Raw genomic sequence first — 21829 nt, 5'->3', positions numbered from 1 at the left:
GAAACCATAAAATCTATCAGCCTTTTATTTCCTCTCAAGCTCTGGCCAGTCTTCAGACGTAACTTTACAACCTAACTAATTGGCGGACCATGTTGTCCATTTAAAGTTTTCATTAAGCAACTATTTCTATTGTAAATCACTCTGCATAATGAAAAATAAACAGCTGGAAGTTTACAGTACAGTGAAATGTGACTCCATCTTGGATGTTGTGTAATTATTGACCGATTTGTTTTTTTGTGTCTCCAGCAATTGCTTCATTACTGCTAAAATTTAAGTTCATCTGGTCCTCTGGAACAAAATATGCTTTTCTGACTTTCAAAATGTTGTTTGTAAACTTAAGATATTCTCTCTGTTTCCTGTTCAGATGCTCCCTGCTCAGAGCTGCAGGGCATGCTGTCTGGGCTTCTCCCTGACTCCCAGATCTCCGCATCCTCTATGAGGGACATCCACGGCTCAATGGGGGCGGCCAGACTGGTCGCCAGTCGGTCGGGTTGGTTTCCTAACCCGACACAACCCATAGCTGGAGAGGAGTGGCTACAGGTTTGTGACTTTAACTTTGAATGACAATGCATGTATGCAAGAACGAGGGCTTTCGCTCAGTAATTTTTGATTCAGTCCACAGTTTTGCTGCTCAGTTGGTCAGCAGACCTGATGCTGCTGAGCTAATTTATAAAATGTCTTTTTACAAATTTACCTTTTCAGGTAAATTCTGACATGATGTTTAATCAACATTGTTTTAACTTTTAGTTTAGACTTTAAAAATACATTAATAATGCATGAAATAATCTAATAAGTAACACAGTTCTGGTGTTATAAACCTTTACCTGATAATACTCCCTCACAAAAACTGTGGCAATATTAAAAATTTCGGACACCATTTTGTTTTTGTTTTTTTCTCTTTCACCTTTGCCATTTCCTACACTTTAAGAAATAAAATGTGTCCTGAATTTGTTTCAAATCAAGATGTTTCTTGGAGATTTTGTGATTAAATCACTGTGTCATCCACATACATTTAGATTTAAAAATTTCATTAGACAAAGACATAAAGTTTTTACAAGAAGCTTCATCTGCTGGTTGTCTTTTTTGACTGTTCTGATGTCTATAAATATGCTGTTTTATATGTAAAATACTACATATATGAAAATATGTTAAAACCAAACATTTTGATCATATTTTCATTTATTCTTTAAGTTACTGGTATATTCAGTAGCTACCATCTGTTTTTGCTAATATCATGGAAATGATGAATGAGGTCCACTAAATAAACTGATGAGGCATCTTACTACGTTTCTCTGTATTGCAGGTGGATCTAGGTGTGCCCAAGACGGTCCGAGGCATAATAACTCAGGGGGCAAGAGGCCTGGAGGGCAGCACAAGCGCTGACAACAGAGCTTTTGTGAGGAAGTACAAGCTAGCTCACAGCTTGAATGGCAAAGACTGGAGCTACATCATTGACAGCAAAACTGGCTTTGCTAAGGTAAATAAAAATGCACATTATCATGCACAGATGCATGCAAAATTAATGATCTTTCCTCTGCGGTCACTTTCTCAACATTTACTTTCCCCATCCCTCATAAATCTCCCACAGATTCTCCTCTTCTTTTTCCTTTCTGTCCGTTTTCTCATTATTGTTTTTTTGTTCAGCAGAAAAAAAAAACTGTTTTATTCCGGCATCCCCTCTGAAAATAATTGCATTTAATCACCTCAGCCCTCTTGCTTCTGTCTCTGCCTCTATCCCTTTTTTCCTTCACTCTTCCTGCCTCTCATTCACTTGTTCGCTCATTGCCTATTTGTCTCTCATGGGTGTTAATTAAAAATGTCTTTTCTGCATCACTACTCAACACTGCTGGCAGTCTAATGCACCGTGAGACAGGGCTCTTCATTCTCCTTTCTGAGACTGTCTTAAAACGCTTTAATAGCACTACTGAGTGTCGGGATTTTCTACTGATGTTAAAAATCCTGTTCTCTCTCATCTGCCTGTCGTTTTAAATGAGCATCCTGGGAAAATCATCAGAGGTTTTTTTTCTTTTAGTTTAGAAATCTTGAAGACAGAATATACAGCTTAATCCATGAAACCAATAGTAGTCTTGTCTAGTCTCGTCTAGCTCTAGGTTTGTAATAAATCCTCTTCTTTTTTCTTTTATTTTCCTTTGCCAGAGGCTGCTGCCTCAAAGAATATTTGAAAATCAAAAGCAACACACTTGTTATTTTCTATGACACATGTCACACTGAGAAGAGAAACAATGCTGATTAGCTGTGCTGCATGACTTCAGACAGCCTTACTCTTTCTTTGTCAGTGAGACTTAAAAAGAAGATGGTAATTTACTTCCATCCACTTGAGTTTTTTGTGAGTATTTTCAAAATATGCAGCAACGCCAAACACAATCTGATTTGACACTTCTTTGGACAGTAACGTTTCTAATCTACTATGAAAATGTAATGATTTTCCATCTGCTTTATCAGATTTTTGAAGGTAACAGCCACTACGATACTCCAGAAGTTCGGAGGTTTGACGAGATTATTGCACAGCACATCAGAGTTTTTCCAGAGCGATGGTCACCTGCTGGGATCGGCATGAGGATGGAGGTTCTCGGATGTGACCTGCCGGGTAAGAGTTCACACACAGAGCATGATTTACAGCCTTGAACTGTTTAGGTCAGACTTCAGTCCTCCGTGGCTTGTTTCCTGCAACTTCTATATGAAGTGCACCTATACTTACAATACACAGGACCTCAGGGACTGAAATTTGAAATCCTTAGGTTGGTGTATGGTTGCAGCTCAGAATTAGCACCTGTCAGTGTCCAGATTTGTAGGAGAAACTTCAAAATAGTGCCAATATCCAAACTGCAGAAATATATATTTTAAACAAAATAGCCACAATTAGATGAGTTATATTATGTTTGACCAGGTTTTTGATTAAATAGCCATTTTTTCTTGATTGATTTGTCAATGAGTGAAAATAAAGTGAAGCAAAATCATTTATATGTGTCTCAAATGTGGGTTAAACACAATCTTTTAACTTTGCTCGCATGTTTTTTTTCTGCCTTGAGGTCACATTAACCTTTTGGAGTCTCTCTTGAATCCAGTAGAGCAAGAGTGCCAAAGTCCAGTCACTTCTCTAATAAACCCAAATAAAATGAATGGCTCGTTTCCAGGCCTCTGCAGCACTGAATGACATGTTGATAAGAGAATTCGGCAATTTTATTCAGATGTGTTGGAATACGATGCCTCTCTTTGTTGCAGGATAGTAACTCTAGAAGACTGAGCTTGGGCACCCGAGCAATAGAAAATATAAGGAGAGAATTAATGTTCAGGGTGATGGCCAGAACTTTTCTAACCTCACAGACTTGGATCTCATCACTAAAGATAAATCAACATGACACCAGTGGGAACATAAAAGCTGGTTAGCAATCCTTAGAGGGGTTTGATTTCTTTAGTGCTAATAAAGATATTTACACTGACTGTAAAATGTAAATAACGATTTAATTATTTCACTATAACTGTTTGGGTGTAATGACCATTAATTTGATCTAAAAAATGGTAAAGATGAAGATGGCGGTTATGTTTATAAATTATACAGACTAACTGTGAAAAGTAATTAGATCCTTTGTAAGTGTTGGAAATACTCCATTTTGTACTTTATGCTGTGCGTGTTTCATCATCTTTAATCTTGATTAAAGTGTAAAATTAGACAAGCTCCAGTTAAAGAACAGCAGACTGTATTTCAAAACATTTATTTTCATTTTCCATGGTGTGAAATGTTGCATCTGTTACTTCATGGCACAAAGGATCAGTCATTAGTGCAGGTCTCTGTCTCCCATTTATCTTCTATGTATATTATAGTTAAAGTTAATAATCTTACTCCATAGGAGGCTTTTCAACATGTCTGGACAGGGATTAAAGCGTCTAGGTCAGGGGACATTTACGCTTTGCTGCCAGCTGCGTAATTCATTGTGTTCACGGCCCATTTAGTTGGTAACATGTTCCTATGTGTAGCAATGGATTTGGTGCAGTAAAGTTGCTGGGCTATGGTATTCAGAGGTGTTTGAACCCCCCCAAAAAATCTGAATTTTTCTTACTTAGCTTGAAATATTCTTGTACTTTAGGATTAGTGTGGAAGGAGAGGTGATTTAGCACAGTGATGAATGTGCGCCATCAATCTACATGTTACTTTACTGAGCTGTGAAAGTACAATTTATTATAATGCACCAATGCTGTATGGACCACTTTAGCTGTGGCAAGCAATTCTTTTCCCTGCTGCGCAATCATTTTAAAAAATAAAGCAAGCCATTGTACCAATGCTCCTACATTTATGGCCTAACTTGCACAATAACAATGCGCTACATAAATTCTTCAGCAAATGAACCAGAGACAATGGGTAGCTTGTCAGTAAATCTGTAACATTGTTTTCTTCTTAATGTCCTGCGCTGTTGTATAAAATAGTCAGAGCTTAAGTTGCCATCCGTTGCTCCTCTAAAAACGCTGCTGGTGTGGCTCGCCTCTGGTTTTTGGTGCCTCTGATTATACTACTTCAGTCTCGTTGTAGCATGTGACAGGTGAAGACATGAACCGAAAACGACACCTACCTGCTCCCTGTTGGCTACAGCAGACGGATACAGTTGTGTATTTCTGAACTTGTGTGTGCATGCTGGGTGAGAGAAAGTGCCCAAAGGGAGCAATACATCCCAGATGTGTCAGACCCAGCCAGTAGACTGGTTGTGATGGGGACACTGGAAGAACAGGAGAACATTCTGCTTGTTTTATCTTGAGACAATACGGTTCTGGTCACATTTATTGTGTGAATTTTTTTTTTTAAGAATTCATGATTTATTACAGCATCATGATTTCACTAACAATTTCAGAAGAATCCAACTAGATTAAATACTTTTTTGCACACAATTTTATCAGCTTTACCAATAAATATCATCTGATGACATTTCCAATGAGAGAAAAACACCTAAAAATAATAATAAAGGCATTTGCAGATATTTTATTTGCTATTAGTGAGGACATAATTGTAGGTTTCATTTCAATTAGGAAGATTAGAATGGCTCATCTATGCGGGAAATTAAAACCAATCAATTCTACATTTAACTATTATAGCCATTGCTTTCATTTTCAACACTAATTTTCCTTTATTTCTTGCGAATAAATTCCCTAAAGTGCAAACCAATAAGCTCACATTAAAAAACAATTATAAAAATTGTTTTTTAAGATAAACATTAATGCCTTTTGTGAAAGTGCAAGCAGTCAAACAGCCTATTTTTGTCCATATGTCTTGTTTTACAATTGCATCTGATGCAAATCATAAGCAATCAGCTGCCATTTCTGCAAAGATCAACATCTTTACTGCTCTATGGCTGCAGTGATTGTCTGCTGGTCTGGCTGTCTGTGTCTGCTTGCCAGATGTTCACCCTCTGGATATAATCTGTGCATTAGACATGATAACAGTTCATTCCCACTCCACTTGAACACCATAGCAACTGCTCCTGCTACCATCATATTAATAAAGCCACACAGTGAGCTAAGCGTACTTCTTAACTTTTAACTTTCACCATCTGTTTTTGGCGATGGAAAAGAACTTTACATATGAAGTCACAGCAAAGTCATTTTCCTAGAGCTATAAGTGACAACAGAAGTACCTATTTCCTTCCTGTTTGTGTTTATTTTGTTCTAGAAGAAAAGATGAATTTAGCTGTGCATCTTCCTCAGTCCACTGAGCACAGCTGTTTACACAGAAGAAACAGCTTGCAAAAAAAAGGCAAAGACATTCAACTCTAGTGGGCTTAAGTGGGCTTCTCCTATAAATTCATTCATACACACAGACGGGGCTGCAGATTGGGAGAGATCTGCAGAGCTCAACAAGAGGAGTGCCACAACATTTGATCTCCCTGTTATTTGTTTCTCTTGCTCTTTTTGATGCAGCTTGGGTCATACATGAAATGTTTTTACTGCTGCAGGTATTCCTTTTATAGGATGGAATACAACATAAAACTTGAATGATATTGAAGAATAAGACATTTGAAGTTAGCCCAAATAATATTTAATTCACATAGTGCCAAAATTCTTCACACAGCCTCAGATATTTTTCACAATTTTTGGGTTAAACGTCTGTCAGAAATCCATCAACAGGCTTGTTATATCAACATCTGATCACTGTTCTTGGCAAAAGTGGTAGAGTTCATTTAAATTGGTAGATTCCCTGCCTTTCTAACTTTATTCCACAAATTTTAAATTGAGGTTGAGGCTTTGGGTAAGCGACACCATAAGCTTCATGTCAACCAATGTTGATGGATTTGAGATAATGTTTCCACAGGGATGCCAAATTGTATCCAATGACATCTTGTATTTGATGTAAGATGTGAAAAAATTGGTCAGAATGTGCAATGTTCACGTGGGCTCAAGACTGTAATGAACTGGAAAGCACTGGAAAGCCAAAGAGATGTCAAAATATTTCCATGTTGAAACTCTGTTTTATATTAGAACCCAAAAATAAAAAGGGGAATAAAAATGAAACGTTGGAAGTCAGCTGAAAAATTTTGCCAGAACCTTGTTGATGACCACAAAAATGTAGTTTCTTTGCAACTTTCTAATTTACTTATATTTAACCAAATATTAAAAAGGGTATCTGTATATATTTGAGTTTTTATATACATAGAATAGTGTACACTACTTCTGTATTAAAGAAAATCTACAAAATTAAAATTGTGCAGGTAATACCTGCTTTTCAAAAAGTCATTATAGCTGTATTCTCATGCTCCATGTTATGGTGTACAAAAAACCCACTTTCCTTTTTTTGTTTTAAATACAGACAATGGGAGTTTTTTTATTGAAAGAATAAAAATTATGCAAAATTTCCAATCCTGGTTAGTGTTTAGGCTTCTTATCATTGTAATGAATGTGAAATGATAGAGAAGTTTCCTTCCAGCTCGACTTTGGCACAGATAAGAAATAACCTATTCTCCCGAATTACTGATCTACTTTTAAAAAAACAACCAAAGTAGTTACTCATGTTGTTTACTTTATACAGGCAAAGAAATTGTTTTTCCATTACCAGCCTTGCATTGTTTTCATTTTCTACAATCAAGTGCACTGACCTAACAATTTCCTCACATGAGCGAGACAATTCCAGCTCCAAAAATCCAATACAAAAACATAGAAAGAACAGATTCATGGGTTCTTCAGGGACACACAATAAAATGTAGTTTAGCATCTCATTATTGTGTAAAAACCTTCGGTGCAAACACAGAAACAAAAGCCAAAAGATTACTGCTCATTTCCAATCATCCACGCTAGCTACGGAGGCAACGTATAATTTAGGTGGTGTAACCTCAACTATTGGATGTGAACCGAAAGCTTACGAGCTGCCAGTTCCTATCATGTTTTTAAAAGAGTGAGTTATCAGAACATCTGCTGCGCTCACGTCTCTTTCACTCCACACCTAGCTGTTGGCAGCCACCCAGGCGGGCACAGATGTACACACAAATACACACTCACACCTGTTTGGCATAAAGGTTTTAAAGGGTTAGCTCTTATTTGTGTCAATACATGCTTCATTTCTCATCGGTGGAGTTATTGAGGAAAGTAACTGAGAGATGGCAACGAATAAAGACTGAGAGTTAAAGCGCCTTGCATCCTGAATCCCAATGAATTCATCAGCTACTTCTGCTCCGAGAATGATGAAAAATCTGGGTGCTGGCGGCCCAACTCTGAGAATGTCTTTTTTGGCTCATTCGTCCAGTAAAACCTCAGTGACGTGGCAAAAGGAACCCTGTGGTAATACAGTTATTAGTTTACATGACTCAGGGCTGATGGTTTGTTTCAAGTGAAAATTCTCAGAATAAGGCAGATACATTGACAGAAAGTTTCTGTAAATCAGGCTTCATCCACAATTACCCCAAGAATTGAGGTGTAGTCTGAGATTAAATGAGTTTCTGTTAGAGCAGTTCAAGCTCACACACCAACTAAGTCACAATTATCCTCAAGAAATTATATAAAACAAATTTGTTAGGTATAAGTTATAAAGTAACTTTAACTTAGCAATCAATAACCTCTTGTTTGCCTAATATATAGCATAAATGGATCTGTTTCTCTTGGCTGCTCTTTAAAATTAGTAATACAAGAGAACATGCCATTGAAGTACAGCATTCTTTGTTTAAACTTACCCATATTTACAGTCAGATTACTAATTAAAAGTTGAAAGGATTAAAATTTAGACTTAGTTGCTTGGTCTCAAAACTAGAAGCTTCTGAACTTTTCCTGAACTTTCTTGAGATACTTTCAATAAAATCACTAGCTACTTACCAAACCCTGTCCTAAAACTCTTTGGGTTCATTCTGGAATGTGTACTGGATACTTTTAAGGACTTAACTGGTACTTTTTGGAGCTTGTCAGGTACATTGGTTAAATTTTTATTAATCTTATTGGCTGCTTCCTCTATCTTTACAAGGGACTAGATTATGCAGTGCTGCCACAAAAAAATCTATAAAGTTCAATGTTTACCACAGTTTTCTGTGGTAAACATTGGCATTTATGGCTTCCCCAACGCTCCATAATAACCATTTATTGTGCTGTTTTCACACCAGGAGTGCCAAAAAGCCTTAAATAAAAGCCTTAAGACTTAAATACTTAGGAAAATTAGCAGAGAAAATACTCATTTTACTGTTTTATTTTTAGGAGGTTGAATGGAATGGAATTCAAAACAAACATAATTATCTGAGGTGAAGGAAATGGCATATTTATACTTCATGACTGAAAATGTGTGAAAGAAAAAAAAACATCTTTACTTTGTTGGGAGTTTTTCTCTGAACAAAATGAGTCCAGAAAAACACAGGTCTTTACAGCAGCCTTGAGGACGTGCTGCAGATAGTTTGAGAACATTCTGCAGTTGTTCTGCTGTTCCAGGTTTCCAGCCAATCATATCGACTCTTGCCAACTGCGTGTTTGTGCGTGTGTGTTGGTGAGTTTCTGGTCCAGCTTTGCTTATTACTATCACATGTGAGTTGTGGCTGCAGTTCAGATATTCTCATGTGATCAGGGGGATGTGTCCTCAGTTACACCCACTCACTCATTCCCTTCACGCCCTTTTCACTTGCCAATAACATTTAAAGCAACGTTTCTGGAAAAGCACAACACAGGTATTTCAGAAAACAAATGGAAGCTTATTATATTTACGAAAAACATTGGTATCAGCACTGAATTGAACGATTTTAATTCTATGTAATAATCAGTGCTTTGAGGTTTTCTGTGTACATTGGCTGCTTTTTCACTCATTTTTTTCTTATTGCAAACAGTATTTTACTAAAAAGAGGGGAAATGTATATAGCGTATAAGTTATTTATACGCTATATATATTTATATACACTGATAAAACTCTCAGGTCTGACGCTGAGAGATTCATCATTCCTTAATTGATCATTTTCTCTTTATCTACTTTTACATTTCTTATTCATCGTATCAAAAAAAAAGGGAAGAGGGGAAAGAAGTCCAATTAAAAACTGGTTCTTTGAGATTTCTGTTGTTTCAACAACACTGATTTATCTCTAGTTTAGGAGATTTATGCCTGCAAGTTTCACCGGTTAAAGTTTAGTGGCTTCACAGGGAAAACAACATCCTTCTGTACGTGTTAAAATAGCAGACAGGAGAAATAAGAGAAAGAGCAGCCAAAGTTCAGAAATGTTTTTGAAAGACCTTATGAAAGTGCAACAAAATTGTTTTCAAGATTTTATGACTGTAATTGTACATCAGTGCATGGTATTTTAGTTTATTTTTTTCTGTCAGCGCTCCATGTTTGGTTCTGATGGTGTTTGGCTTACTTTCCTTTGATGCAATATGATATATTAAGACCATTGACTAAATGAAAATAACTCCAAGAGACTTCATGATGAAAGATATTCATTGGAGCTATAGAACCACATTTCCTTACAGCAGACTATGAGAAAGAAAATAGCTTTAAATCAGTTTCTTAAGCATGTCCAAAACATCCCTGATTGATGATACAAATTGAACCATAGTCAGTACAACAGGCTAATAGAAACATACATCAGACACACATTAGACATAATGGGAAAAAAATAAGTAAAAGCAATACTGATTTAAAAAAACATACTGGTATAATTTGTGAATTTAGTATTGTGCAATAATAGCCAGTGTGCAAAAACATGGATTGCGCAAAACAGCGTAAATGTTACTTTTGTCAAGTTACTGTGGTCAGATGAATATGTCTGAAAGACTGAGAGGTTATGCTGTTAGAATCTGTTTTGGTTTTTTATTTGGTTTTTTTGGAGCAATGCTGCTAATCAGTCTAACAGCTGCAGGGAGGAACGATCTACGTTAGCTCTCCTTTGTGCATTGAGGATGCTGTGGTCTGGCTCTAAAGGAGCTTCCCAGTGCCTAAGTGTTGTATATTGAACTGGAGACATTTTCTTATTTATAATACAAAGACAGCAGTGCTGCAAAAGCAGATATTTTAGAGGATTTACAGTTTGCACAAAAGATGTATACAAAGATCTCAATGAAGGATTTATTTTTTAATATAAATCTGGGTAAAGGTTAACATACTTTAAATTTTCTGGACTGAAAAATAATATCCACACAAGTTAAAGTCATCCAAGGTTGCTGCCAGACTCTCATGAAGTACATTCATTCCAAAAAACAGAATAGATCATAAAGAATCAAAGATCCAGGTCACACCGCAACATCCCAGTACAGTGACAAAAGACAGCTGTGTTCTGCCCCTGGCTTAGATTTGTTTTCCAGCAGTGACACAGCAGCAGGATGTTTTGGTGCTGGGTGAATGAAATTTAAACCAGCAAGAGCAGATAAGCTTTTCGAGTCGTTTCTAGCCATTTTTGATTTACTTCAGGACAGTCCAGCAGATCTATTGCTTCTCTTCCCCTCATGTGATACTACACATGGAAGCACTTAAAGTTGGGCTAAGGTTCATTGTGGTTACCTCTGTTTATACATGTCTGTGTAAAAAAAGATCAAACTTTTCCAAAATAAATATTTCGCTTTGAGTTGCCGTGCCTTTACGGAATTTCCCAGATATTTGCCTATTTTCCCCATTTTCCATTCTTTAATGCTGCCATCTATGATCTTTTTAATATCTCATGAAAAACTTAACTCACATACAATGTGGTTGTACGGGACTTTCCCTGATTTGAAGAGGAAATTATGTAAATGCATTATGGAGACTTTCTGTAAAGCTTCTATGTCTTTTAATCGAGCTGTACTGTGAAGCAAGTTAAACAAAACTGAAATTTCTTTGTGTAGCCTAAACAAAGCTTAAAATTATCCTGTGAACAGGATAATTTCACATATTTGAAATTTTACACCCATACGATGGTGGCTTCTACTAGGCATGCACATATAAAGTGACAAAATAAAATGGAAAAAATTGAAGACATCCACCTTTGTGATAATGTGAACTGAACACAGCCTGAAAGGTAAAGTGTCAATGACGATGACAGACTTGTGTTTGTAAGTTCCAAGAAGAGATTTTACTTTTTAGAAGACTTTTTGCATCCTTAATAAGACCCTTAAAGAGTTGTTTATTCTTGACTAACAGGCATTTTCACTGACATCTGAATATAAATCTTAGATATATGAACTGAGAGGCATTCTCAATCTGTAAACTGAAAGCTTGTAAGCTTAGGTGACTTAAATTTACAATTTCTCAGAGTTTGAAATAAGCTTTAGGCAATGACAGACTTATTTTAGTGTACTGAAGGCAAGCTGCAGCTGACAAAAAGCCAAGTTGGATGTGGATGCAGAACTAACCTAACTATATCATCAGTGTAAAAATGCACATTTTTAGTGGTGATATCACTGTCCACATTATTAATGTGGAGAATTATAGGGAGTGATCCTATGAGCAGCCCATGAGGGACACCATTAGCTTCAGTAATGGAAGTTCAAGTGAAACCATCTGCAGGCCTGCCTGCCTGCACTGATGTCAAGCCAACCTACATTATGATCAGAGAGGCAAATTCTGGTCAGTCTGTGAATCAAATACCTCTCCAATATATTGCTTTTTTTAATGACATTACTTTTAAGACTGCTATTATTATGATTGTTTTATGGGTTTTTTTTCTGAAACTAAGTCATTTGTCTAACATTGCATTTACAATTCGAACCAGAACCTAAATTACCTTACATGCTGTAAGTTTCCTACACAGTCTAAGATGTTTCATGGTTTCAGAAATGTACTCTTTTACCAAAATGTATTTCGGGAAGACCTTGGAGAAACTCCTTTACTTTAAATAATTATTAGTGTGGTAAAAAAAAAAAAAAACATTGTTTTCTTCACCACATTCTGACGACACTGTTAACTCACTTTTTTTTTCCACACTTAAGCTCATTTCCTTTATAGCTAAGATGATTTTCGTAGCAATTCATTGCCAGAAGCCTCGTTTTTATCAACTCTCATCTCTTGACACTTAAGGCTACAATTACAATCACAGACTTTGTGAGCTAATGAGCAATTCACTGCCGGTAGTTTCCTGACATAAACAGCGTCCTCACTTTTAGCATCTCTGCTGTCAAGATTACGGCTTTTTGCCTTTAGCCACACTTAAAGCTTCATTATTGCTGCCTTTTTGAACCACTGTCACATGCTTATTATTAGGTTAGATACAGAAATTGTTCTTGCAACTAAACACAGCGTACTGCGGTCCAGTGCAGCTTTGGTTTTTCATTGTACTTTTGTTCTACAAAAACAGTATTTCAAAAGGCAATTAGCCTTTTAAAAACGTTCCCCGTGAAAAACTCATTTTCTCAACCACCAAGGCTGGAGTCATGATTGTGTCTGACACTTTAAGTTTCATATGAATCAAACCTGCTGATCTGCTTTTTAGGAGCAGTTGTCTGATTTGTCATTCAGACTACCGCTATGATTTTCATCCAGAATAACACTCAAGTTTTCCACCATCACCTTGCATTTAATGTAATACTTAAACACTTAAATGCTCTGCTCCCTGTAGTGTCATAACTATAAATGTTCTCACTATTTTCCAAGTTTTCCGTCTAAAAAGCTAATGTTCTGCCTTTGTGTGCTTCCAAATGTGGCACAAAGTTTAACTGTACATAGGTTTCTAAAACTGCATATATATTTTTAGCATAGCTACTGTACTGTTCCTAAGATATGAACTGTTGTTCACTAGTTTGCACTTCCCCATTTTTGCCATGATTTCTTTAACAGGCCACCGTAAAGAGGGGACAAATTTTTCTCTAGTTCTCTTTGGACAATCTAGTCATGAATGCTCTCTCATCATCTCTCCTCTTCAGTTGATCCCACAGGTTTTCTCATAGGATTTATGTCTGGGGAAAAACATACCTTGAAAGACATATTATTTTGTGTGTAGGGACCCATTTTTCTTCATTTGGTTGTATGTTTCTTATTAAAATATTGTTGTAAGATACAGTGATAAGTTTCAGTTTTCAGAAAGAATCAGAGTACACAAGATTTTCAAAATGGCATGCAAACAGAAACAGGCCCATAGCATCACAGATTCTTCCTTCATTAAACAGTGAAGCTTTGCTTCACTCCAAACCAACCTGGAGTATTTGTTGCCAAAAAGTTCAATCTCATTTAACTGAAGCACACAATTTCAATTAAATACAAAAAAGTATTTTTGTTGCAAAAATAACTGGTTGGCATGTCCTATCTGCAGTAAACTTTGACATTTTTTTCTTTTTTTCTTTTTTATTAAGCCATAGATCCAGTTGTTTAAAACAACTTTAGAAGTTGGTAAAAAAAAATGTTAGTCTAATTGTAAAATCTGTTATTTCCTGATTAATGAAGACAAACCCACATCTCACACACATGATCTTGAACTTGTTGATTATTACATAGACTTATCCTAGCCTGAAGCATGATACATTACCTTTACGGTAAAAACAACAAATAAAATTTTTTTGGTGCTTGAGTCTTAATGTGGCCTAATATGGTGAGACAACTACTGCATGGCATAGTAAGTTGTCCACTGCTGCTAATGAACACAATTATCAGTGAAGTGATTTTGATCTGCAGAAACCAATAATGTAATAATAGCTGCGAATGCGTTTGTTAAATATTACTATGTTGAAAGTAATGGAGGAGCAAGAAGGTTCTCCATCTTCCCCACAAACACACAGTCACTCGGTGCTCCACCACATGTTATTTAGGCTGACACAGGTAGATTTACACCCAGAGCTCTTTCCATAATTGAACAGATTTTTCTGCTTCCGTTTCACCCTGCTCAGTCAGCAGCTTTACAATGAGCCAATGTGCCTGTGACACTTTCTGTTTCTTAGGGTTTAGTGTTTGTGTTTGTTTTCCATACACAAGTGAGTCAAACACTAAAGGCAAAAGCTGTAGCTGATCACACTGACCCATTTAAACATTTCTTCTTCTTTTTTTTATTATCATGCATCAATAAATAATTCCTGGTAGTAGTTTCAGAAAAAAATAAGACAAAAATTTTATTTCTTATAATAGCCTGGCTAATAATGCTAAAAATTATTGAAGTCACTTTTTAAAATTACTTGGTTGACCTTTACAGTAATCACAGAGAGGATACTGATGGATAGAATGAGGGTGAGGGGATAGATGATGGAGCCAATGAGTAATAGAGGAAGTAAAAGGGGCGGATAGCAGAGACAGAGTTCAAACATGGATTTGACAGGTGAAAGAAAGATGGAAGTGGATAGAGGAGCCTTCCGGAAGCTGTGTGTGGCCACTAATTAGAAAAATGGTTCCATGAGGTGAAATGGGTCACGTATCCTTTTCTTAAGCCTTCCTGTCTCGTATTGGGGGAGGGGCTAATCACAGCAAGTAAAGGTCACATGATGAAACAGCTCCATGTTAGCAGATAAGACCCAATCTTTAAATATACATGTTTTATCTGTGCAGCATTGTTCTTGTTTATTTTGCATTGCAATAGTATTTATGTCTCAAACATTTTAGCTAATGTTTTTTATTGGGAATTGTCAGTCTGACTAAAGTGTGTGCAACTGTGAGGCGGATGGAAAATTCTGTGTTTTTCAAAAGTTTTAGTAAATTAAAATATGAAAAGTGTGACATACATTTTTTTATTCAGTCCCATTAATGCCGATAACCCAAAAATACCACAAGTTGCTTTCAGAAATCCAGTACTCAAGAGCCAGTTCCCTGCAATGTTTTGATTGTTTACCTGCACCAGCAGAGCTCAACTACTTCCTCAATATATCATCTAATTGTGACGCAAACTCATAAATATGGAAATTGTCTTTCACATTTGTTTACATCCATTTTACTCAGATACTCCTAAAAAAAAGTCCACATCATATAAAATTTCAAATAAAATACAATAAAATATCTGATTCATAACATGACAAAATATAGAAAAGTTCAACTGATATAAATATCTTCCAAAATAAAATACTTTAGACATCTATTAGGAGTAGCATGTACAGTATTTTATCAAGTTTTAAGCACACAAAAAGAGAATTCAGGACTTGCATAAATTGCACCACAACTGAACAAGAGGTAAATCAACAGCAGCCATAGATTTACCGAGGGGGCGGTCAAAATCTTTGTTGAGGCTTGCCATGCAAAGCACTGCTGTTTCCAGAAGGGAACAAGAGATCGCGGAAAGAAAAGAAATGAGAAACACAAGAGAAAGAGATTTGTGGGTATATGAAAGCAAACCAGGCAGTGGAAATCAAAATATAACTCAAGGAGAGGTGGCAGGAGAAGAGTGAGAGAAGGAGTTATGAAGAAGAAAATTGCAGCTGTAGTAAAACAGAAACAACACTTAGATAGGATTTCACTTCTACAGTTTGATGGCAGAGAGACATTCAGCGTGTGTATGTGCACGTATGTGTGGCAAAATCTTTGTTTATGTGAGCAGAAGTAACTATTTTTCAGGGGGTTAGCAAAGTTTTTTTTTGTGGGGACAGATTAGGTGTGCTCAGCAGAAAGTTTGAGGAGTCGAAGGGAGGGATGAAACAACGTAAAAGGCAGGAGCAGATTCAGAGACCAATTTGGTGAGAAGCTTCTGGTGTTTTCGCCACAAAAGCCAGAAATGTTCTGTTCCATTACGTCAATAAAAAGACACTTCTTGCTCTGTGGTGTGAGTTCATGTGTGTGTAGGGGGGGAAAGATGCCTAAGCATTCAGGGAAGTTTTAAGATTCATAGGTAGCAGTAAAAAAGGGTTTATTAGATTTGGAGGGTTTTAAAATGATTCATTATTAAGATGAAATCAGCCTGGCTTAATGTGTGAAACTAATGACTCCTTAAACCCTAAAGTCAGCAACTGTTGGTGGCAACAATTCCCATCAGTTTGGTTGGTTTGCAGAGGTTCTTTCTACAATAAATGAGATATCATTACCTTAAGTTTGATCTGAAACATGCCAGTGTGAAAAATACAAAAATAGAAGACAATTGTCATCATTGTAAGTTAAAACATCAGCTCATAGAGTGATAGTGTTATAGTTTTGAAATCTTTCCTTCATGCTTTTGTGTCCATATTACTAAATCTATCCTTTCCTGACAGAAATCACAACTGTTACGGTGAGCACCACCACTACCAGACTGGAGGAGACGACTCCTACAATGAGATCAGGTAACCTTGTTCCTCATAAATTCCTCCTCGACAAATTCAGATCTCTTAGACATGCATTTAGTTCTAACTGTGTCTCATCCACACTCATAAAAACACACACTTACTCTCTTAAGGTCACAGCCATGATGTCACTGTGCACCACAGAGCCTCTGGGCTTTGAAGTCTGTTACATTCAGAGTCCCACAGGAAGCTCTGTTTGAGGGGAAATAAGCTCCCACAACCAGACTCACACTGGTGTATCATTTCACAGCTATAGGTCAACTGCCTATCAAGCAAGTAGCCTCACTGAAGTTTATCTGCAGCAGTTGTCATTTAGTTGGAATAATTTATCATCTCATTTTCTTTCTTTCAATCTTTTTTATACTTTTTTTGCCACTCACCCTTTACTTTATTGCCTTCTTTCATTTTATGACTGTTAGGTTAGTAGTCCCTGACTGAATTATGTTCTCTTCCGTTTCCATTTTTACTGTCTTCTGTCCTTTACCCCTCCTTTTGTATTTGTGAAGATGTTTTTTTTAAATGGCAAAACAAAAAATAAAGACGATGAATCTCTCAGCTTCATCAAAACAGAAGAAAAGGCAAAGTTTTGTTTTAAACTCTCCCAAGAGAAATCCAATAGTATTGAATAAAAGAAAATTTGTTGCATTTAATCTCTGACACACTGCCATGCAAAAAAAATAAAAAATACATTCTGAAGGTGTGAAGATTGTATAGACAGATCATTTTTCTTTATATTGTTTCTTTAATCAAATAGATAATCAGTCTTTTTAATCTTGCTACCTATAGCTAAGAATAAATAATTGTGCCAAGAAAGTAACATTTTCATGGGTAATTTTTATTTTCTTTCCTTTTTTCCTTTCTTTCTTTCCTGCTTGCTTTCTTTCTTCATTTTTCTTCTTTCTTTCTTAAAAAAAGAAACATTTTTATAATTTTGTGTTTCTTTATGTGTCTCTTTCAGTGTTTCTTTTCTTTATGCATTACTAAAAACACAAAGTCTTACCAATAATTTTTGGTCTTGGTCCAAGTGCATATATCTTAGTCTTGTCTTATTTCAAGTATACTAAACTAGTAGATGCAGGAGCTTGTTTTAAGATTATAAATCCTTCAAATTGATGAAAAGTGTACTAGTTCCACTGACATATTATTTCACTTAAAACTAGATAGTTTTCATATGTTATAAGTGAAATTATTTGTGAATGGAATGAGGGATTGCTGACTTAAACCAAGCTGTGAAATCTTCACACAAAGTTATTTATAAGTTTTGTCTTATTTCAAGTCTACTTACACATTTACTTTAGAAATACCAAAAATGCTCGGTGACATTTGGTGATTTTGCACTGTGCATATTTATTCATCATTCGTCTGTCCTTTTCAATTCACAGCCACGACGCCATCCCTGTCGGCCGTGTGTGACTTTGAGAAGAGTTTGTGCGGCTGGTCGGCTGATCCGCACTCAGGTGTGAGCTGGACCCTGCATGGAGCCAGCGGCGGCTCAAATGGACATAACACTCATGGGACATGGCAGGACATATCGCTGGGATCAGACAGTAAGAACAGCGACACTTCTGGAGAATATCAATATGAAAGCCAACCAAAATAAATTTAGTATGGCTGCCTTTACATGTAAAACATAATAGTGTCTCATGAATACACTTTTTTTTATATTTCTGACTTTTTCTATCACACAAAGTGATATCTCTATTTATGACTCTGCTTTTTTCCATGTTTAAATACATAGACTTGACTTAAACATGTTATCAGCAGTAAATGCCATTCTTTCTTTTGTTTTGTGTCTACATCCAACTATAACCGCCAATATGCTTGACGGTGTTGCCTTAAGCATATTGGGAACACTCTGGAGTCCTGTTGTTTACCCTAATCTCAGTGTTTTCTCTGGAAAAGATGACTGGCAAAATTGTATTTGATTTTGGAATACAACAGCGACACATTTCATGTTTGTGGGGGCTTTTCTTTAACAAAAGAGATAGTTACTACAAGAAGAAATCTAACTTTATGTAACTTACAACAGATCACATGTAGACTTTGCAATTTTTGAATTCTATGCAGGTTTAAAATTTAAAAAATTAATCGTAACTCAACTATACTGAAATATTCAATAATATTTTTCACTCTTTAAACTGTTGGCAGGCAGGTTAAAGAAAAGTCATATTTTTCAGGCAATTTCTAAACAAGACTCAAACCTTTCTTGGAACAAAGCTTTTTTTGAGCTAATTAACATCAAAGTGTATGTCTGGTGGAGAAAAATCACACATCCCAATGCTGTGAGGAACCACTGGAAGCAACCATGATGCAAGGCTTTCTCTCTTGATTTCCTGAAAGAGTGTGCAGTGTCTTAATTAAAGTTTGGAGAAAAATACTAGCTTAAAGAGTTTCCGCTCCTATAACCTAGTTTACTGAGTTGTCTGCATTGTTATTTCCCTCTCTCTTTGTCAAAATATAACACACACACACAACCATTTTATTTTCTCTTTTAGTTTTGCTCGTTGCACAGATTTTATCTCCCATTGTGTATTGAGTCTTTTATGCACCTTCTGGCCACTTTATTAGGTACACAAGTTCAATTGCTGGTTAGCAAAAATCGCTTTTAAGGTGTTTGCAGCAGAAACTTGTTGCATTTTCTTTTTCTGGAAACAGAAAAGGAGACATTTTGAAGGTGGAACTGGGCATAATGGAATAATGCACAGCTACGACAAATTAAATGTGCTTTCATGTCAAAATCTGCCACAAGTGCAAGACACTGTGATGTCAATATCAACCAAAATGTTGGCATGTTTAAAGCAACTTCAAATACCCATGCTATGAAGAACTAAAGAAGCTCTGGAGGAAAATGAGTTCAGTCAAATACTGATAAAGCTTTGCTAATAAAGTAGCTGGTATGGATATATCTTTGTTCCTTATACTCATCTGGGTTTTCTGTCCTTTTTTTCCCCTGTTATCGATCATATATTTTTCTTTCCTCTAATGTTCTTACAAAACTGTCTCTGTTCTCAGTCCTCGTCTCATTTTTCTTTGTTCCCCTTACGGCACCATGCCTCCTTCAATCCATCCCTTTGTTATAAGCTCTTCACCTCCATTTCAACTCACATTGCTTTGTATAATTTTAGCATTTTCTCTCCATTTTCCACCTCCAGCCCTCTTTCTCCATCAGTCAGATTGCCTTCTTCTCTCCTCGCTGACCTCTCTTCCATTTCCCTCCGTGGTGCTTTCCTTTTCTCCACATCTGTGCATCTTTAATAAGAGCAGGAGGATAACTAAGACTGTTTTATCAATCACACACGTTATCATAAAGCTTACACATCAATAAGGTGCATGCACATTGCCCACAGCAGTTAGATAAGCTGTTAGCTTTGACAGAAGTGTTACTGTTACTCTTCAGCTCTATGCACTGCAAAAACACAAAATCTTGCCAATTATTTTTGTCTTCTTTATAGTGCAAATATCTTAGTATATTTGAAATAAGACAAAACTAACTTGCAAGTAATATTTCAACAAGAAATAGGAGCTTGTTCAAGTTAATAATCCTTAATATTGATGAAAACATAATTGGAGTGAAATAACATGCTAATAGAACAAGAGGTTTTTAAAACAAGGTTTCATATCTTTCTACAAACTTATTTGTAAATTTTGTTTTATTTGAAGTGCACCAAGATGTTTGCTCTAGAAACTAGAACAAAAATACTTGGTAGGATGTTGGGTTTTTGCAGTGTTCAATGCTCCACACACCTCTCTACACCATAACTTTAACCTGACTAAACACTCAAAGTTTGTGGGTTCACTTCCTTCCCACACATATATATGACCTTGTTACGTAACAAGGTTTTAATCGTATCTGTTGAAACCATCAAGTTCACGGTTGACTGGACAGCTCCTTCTTAAAAAAGCTGAACCGTGACACAAGGCAAAGCTCGAACGCCTGTCTCTCTGGGCTGCGCTCTCTGTGTGTGTGTTCTTCCCAGTACGTTTATGTGATGATGTGAAATTGACTTTGCAGCACCCCTGTCTCCTTGTTTGACAGCAACATGACATTAAGTCTTGTTCTACAGCAACATTAGCATGGCACCCCATCTGAAATCTGTCTGCATATGCAAATCTGATCGGCAGCCCCTGCCATTAAGAGTCCTTTTTTGGGGATTTAAAAGAGAAAAGCCAACCAGAACAGAGCTCATAAGTTATTTTATTTCTTTTTTGAAATGTGCTGAAATTTCTCATGTTGGGGAATACACATAGAAAAAAAGCTCCTTTTTTGTGGCAGTATGTTAGAGTAGTCCGTTGTTCAATAAACATAATCTGAATGACTCAAGATTCTAACACTGCAGTCAAGGCGAATTTCAACTTCCAACATGTTTGCAACTTTTATATGCGTCCCTGACCAACACCTCTGAATCAAATGGCTGAAATACCTCCTCTGCTAATGACGTGATTATTTGACTTATAATATTTTCAACCCCAAAATGTTTTAAAAACAAAATTACAATTTTTTTCATTAAAGACGAGGTGGAGAATTTTCCATCAATATGCCAAGAAGTAAAATGTTAGTCTATGATCTTGTCTGATTGAATGTATGGACATCTTATAGCAGCAATAAATACTTTTAGCATAGAGCTCAGAACAAGTCAGTGATTGATGGACAAACCTCGAAACACACAGACAAAGATGTAAACATAAACATAAACAAGGAGACTGAAAGTGAGACCAACGCTCATGAACAAAGATAGCATTGAGAGATACAGAGTTTTTTTTTCCTCTTTCCCTCAGAGCCAGTTCTACATCTCTGTTTCTCCCATGGAGAGTTTTTAATTAATTCCTTCCCTTTGTACGTCAGCCAAGATCAAACGTGGAACGACAGAAAAACACTGCAACTTTTCCCTAAGTGTACTTAATGAGCAATGGTAATTTAGGTCCCCCTTTTCTCAATGCCTCCAAGTAAAGAGCTCAGCTACCTCAAATCTAATGCATTATTTATGGAGCACAGAGTGCTGCAAAAGCTGCTCAACATTTCTTGTAATTCTGAGAGATGGATGGATGGACAGATGGATAAAAAGAGTTAAACTGTCTCAAGACAGAATGACTGTTATAAAGCATTTTGTTTGTGATTAAGCTTCATTTAAAGGAGACCTATGATGCAAAATCAATATTTTTCATGTTTTTAAACATTCATTAGGGTCTCAAATACAGTTTGAGTCCCAACTGTTTTTTGGCATTAACTTAATGGTTTTTGTGT

General features: G+C 36.3%; 1 protein-coding gene across 5 annotated transcripts in view; it reads left to right on the top strand.

The window, feature by feature from the left end:
* Positions 1-21829, top strand: part of LOC129374383 (neuropilin-2-like) — a 114675-nt gene that overhangs the window by 69111 nt on the left and 23735 nt on the right. For all 5 annotated transcript variants that reach the window (XM_055052772.1, XM_055052770.1, XM_055052771.1 and 2 more), the window contains 5 exons: positions 365-540; positions 1304-1477; positions 2464-2608; positions 16519-16587; positions 17970-18134. In XM_055052772.1, the coding sequence (XP_054908747.1) occupies positions 365-540; positions 1304-1477; positions 2464-2608; positions 16519-16587; positions 17970-18134 (729 nt within the window). The remainder of the gene's footprint in view (positions 1-364; positions 541-1303; positions 1478-2463; positions 2609-16518; positions 16588-17969; positions 18135-21829) is intronic.

The sequence above is a fragment of the Poeciliopsis prolifica genome, unplaced genomic scaffold, assembly GCF_027474105.1.
Source record: "Poeciliopsis prolifica strain line A6 unplaced genomic scaffold, Auburn_PproV2 SCAFFOLD036, whole genome shotgun sequence".
Lineage (NCBI taxonomy): Eukaryota > Metazoa > Chordata > Actinopteri > Cyprinodontiformes > Poeciliidae > Poeciliopsis > Poeciliopsis prolifica.
The sequence above is the reverse complement of the archived record's forward strand: the minus strand, read 5'-3'. Positions and strand labels throughout refer to the sequence as shown.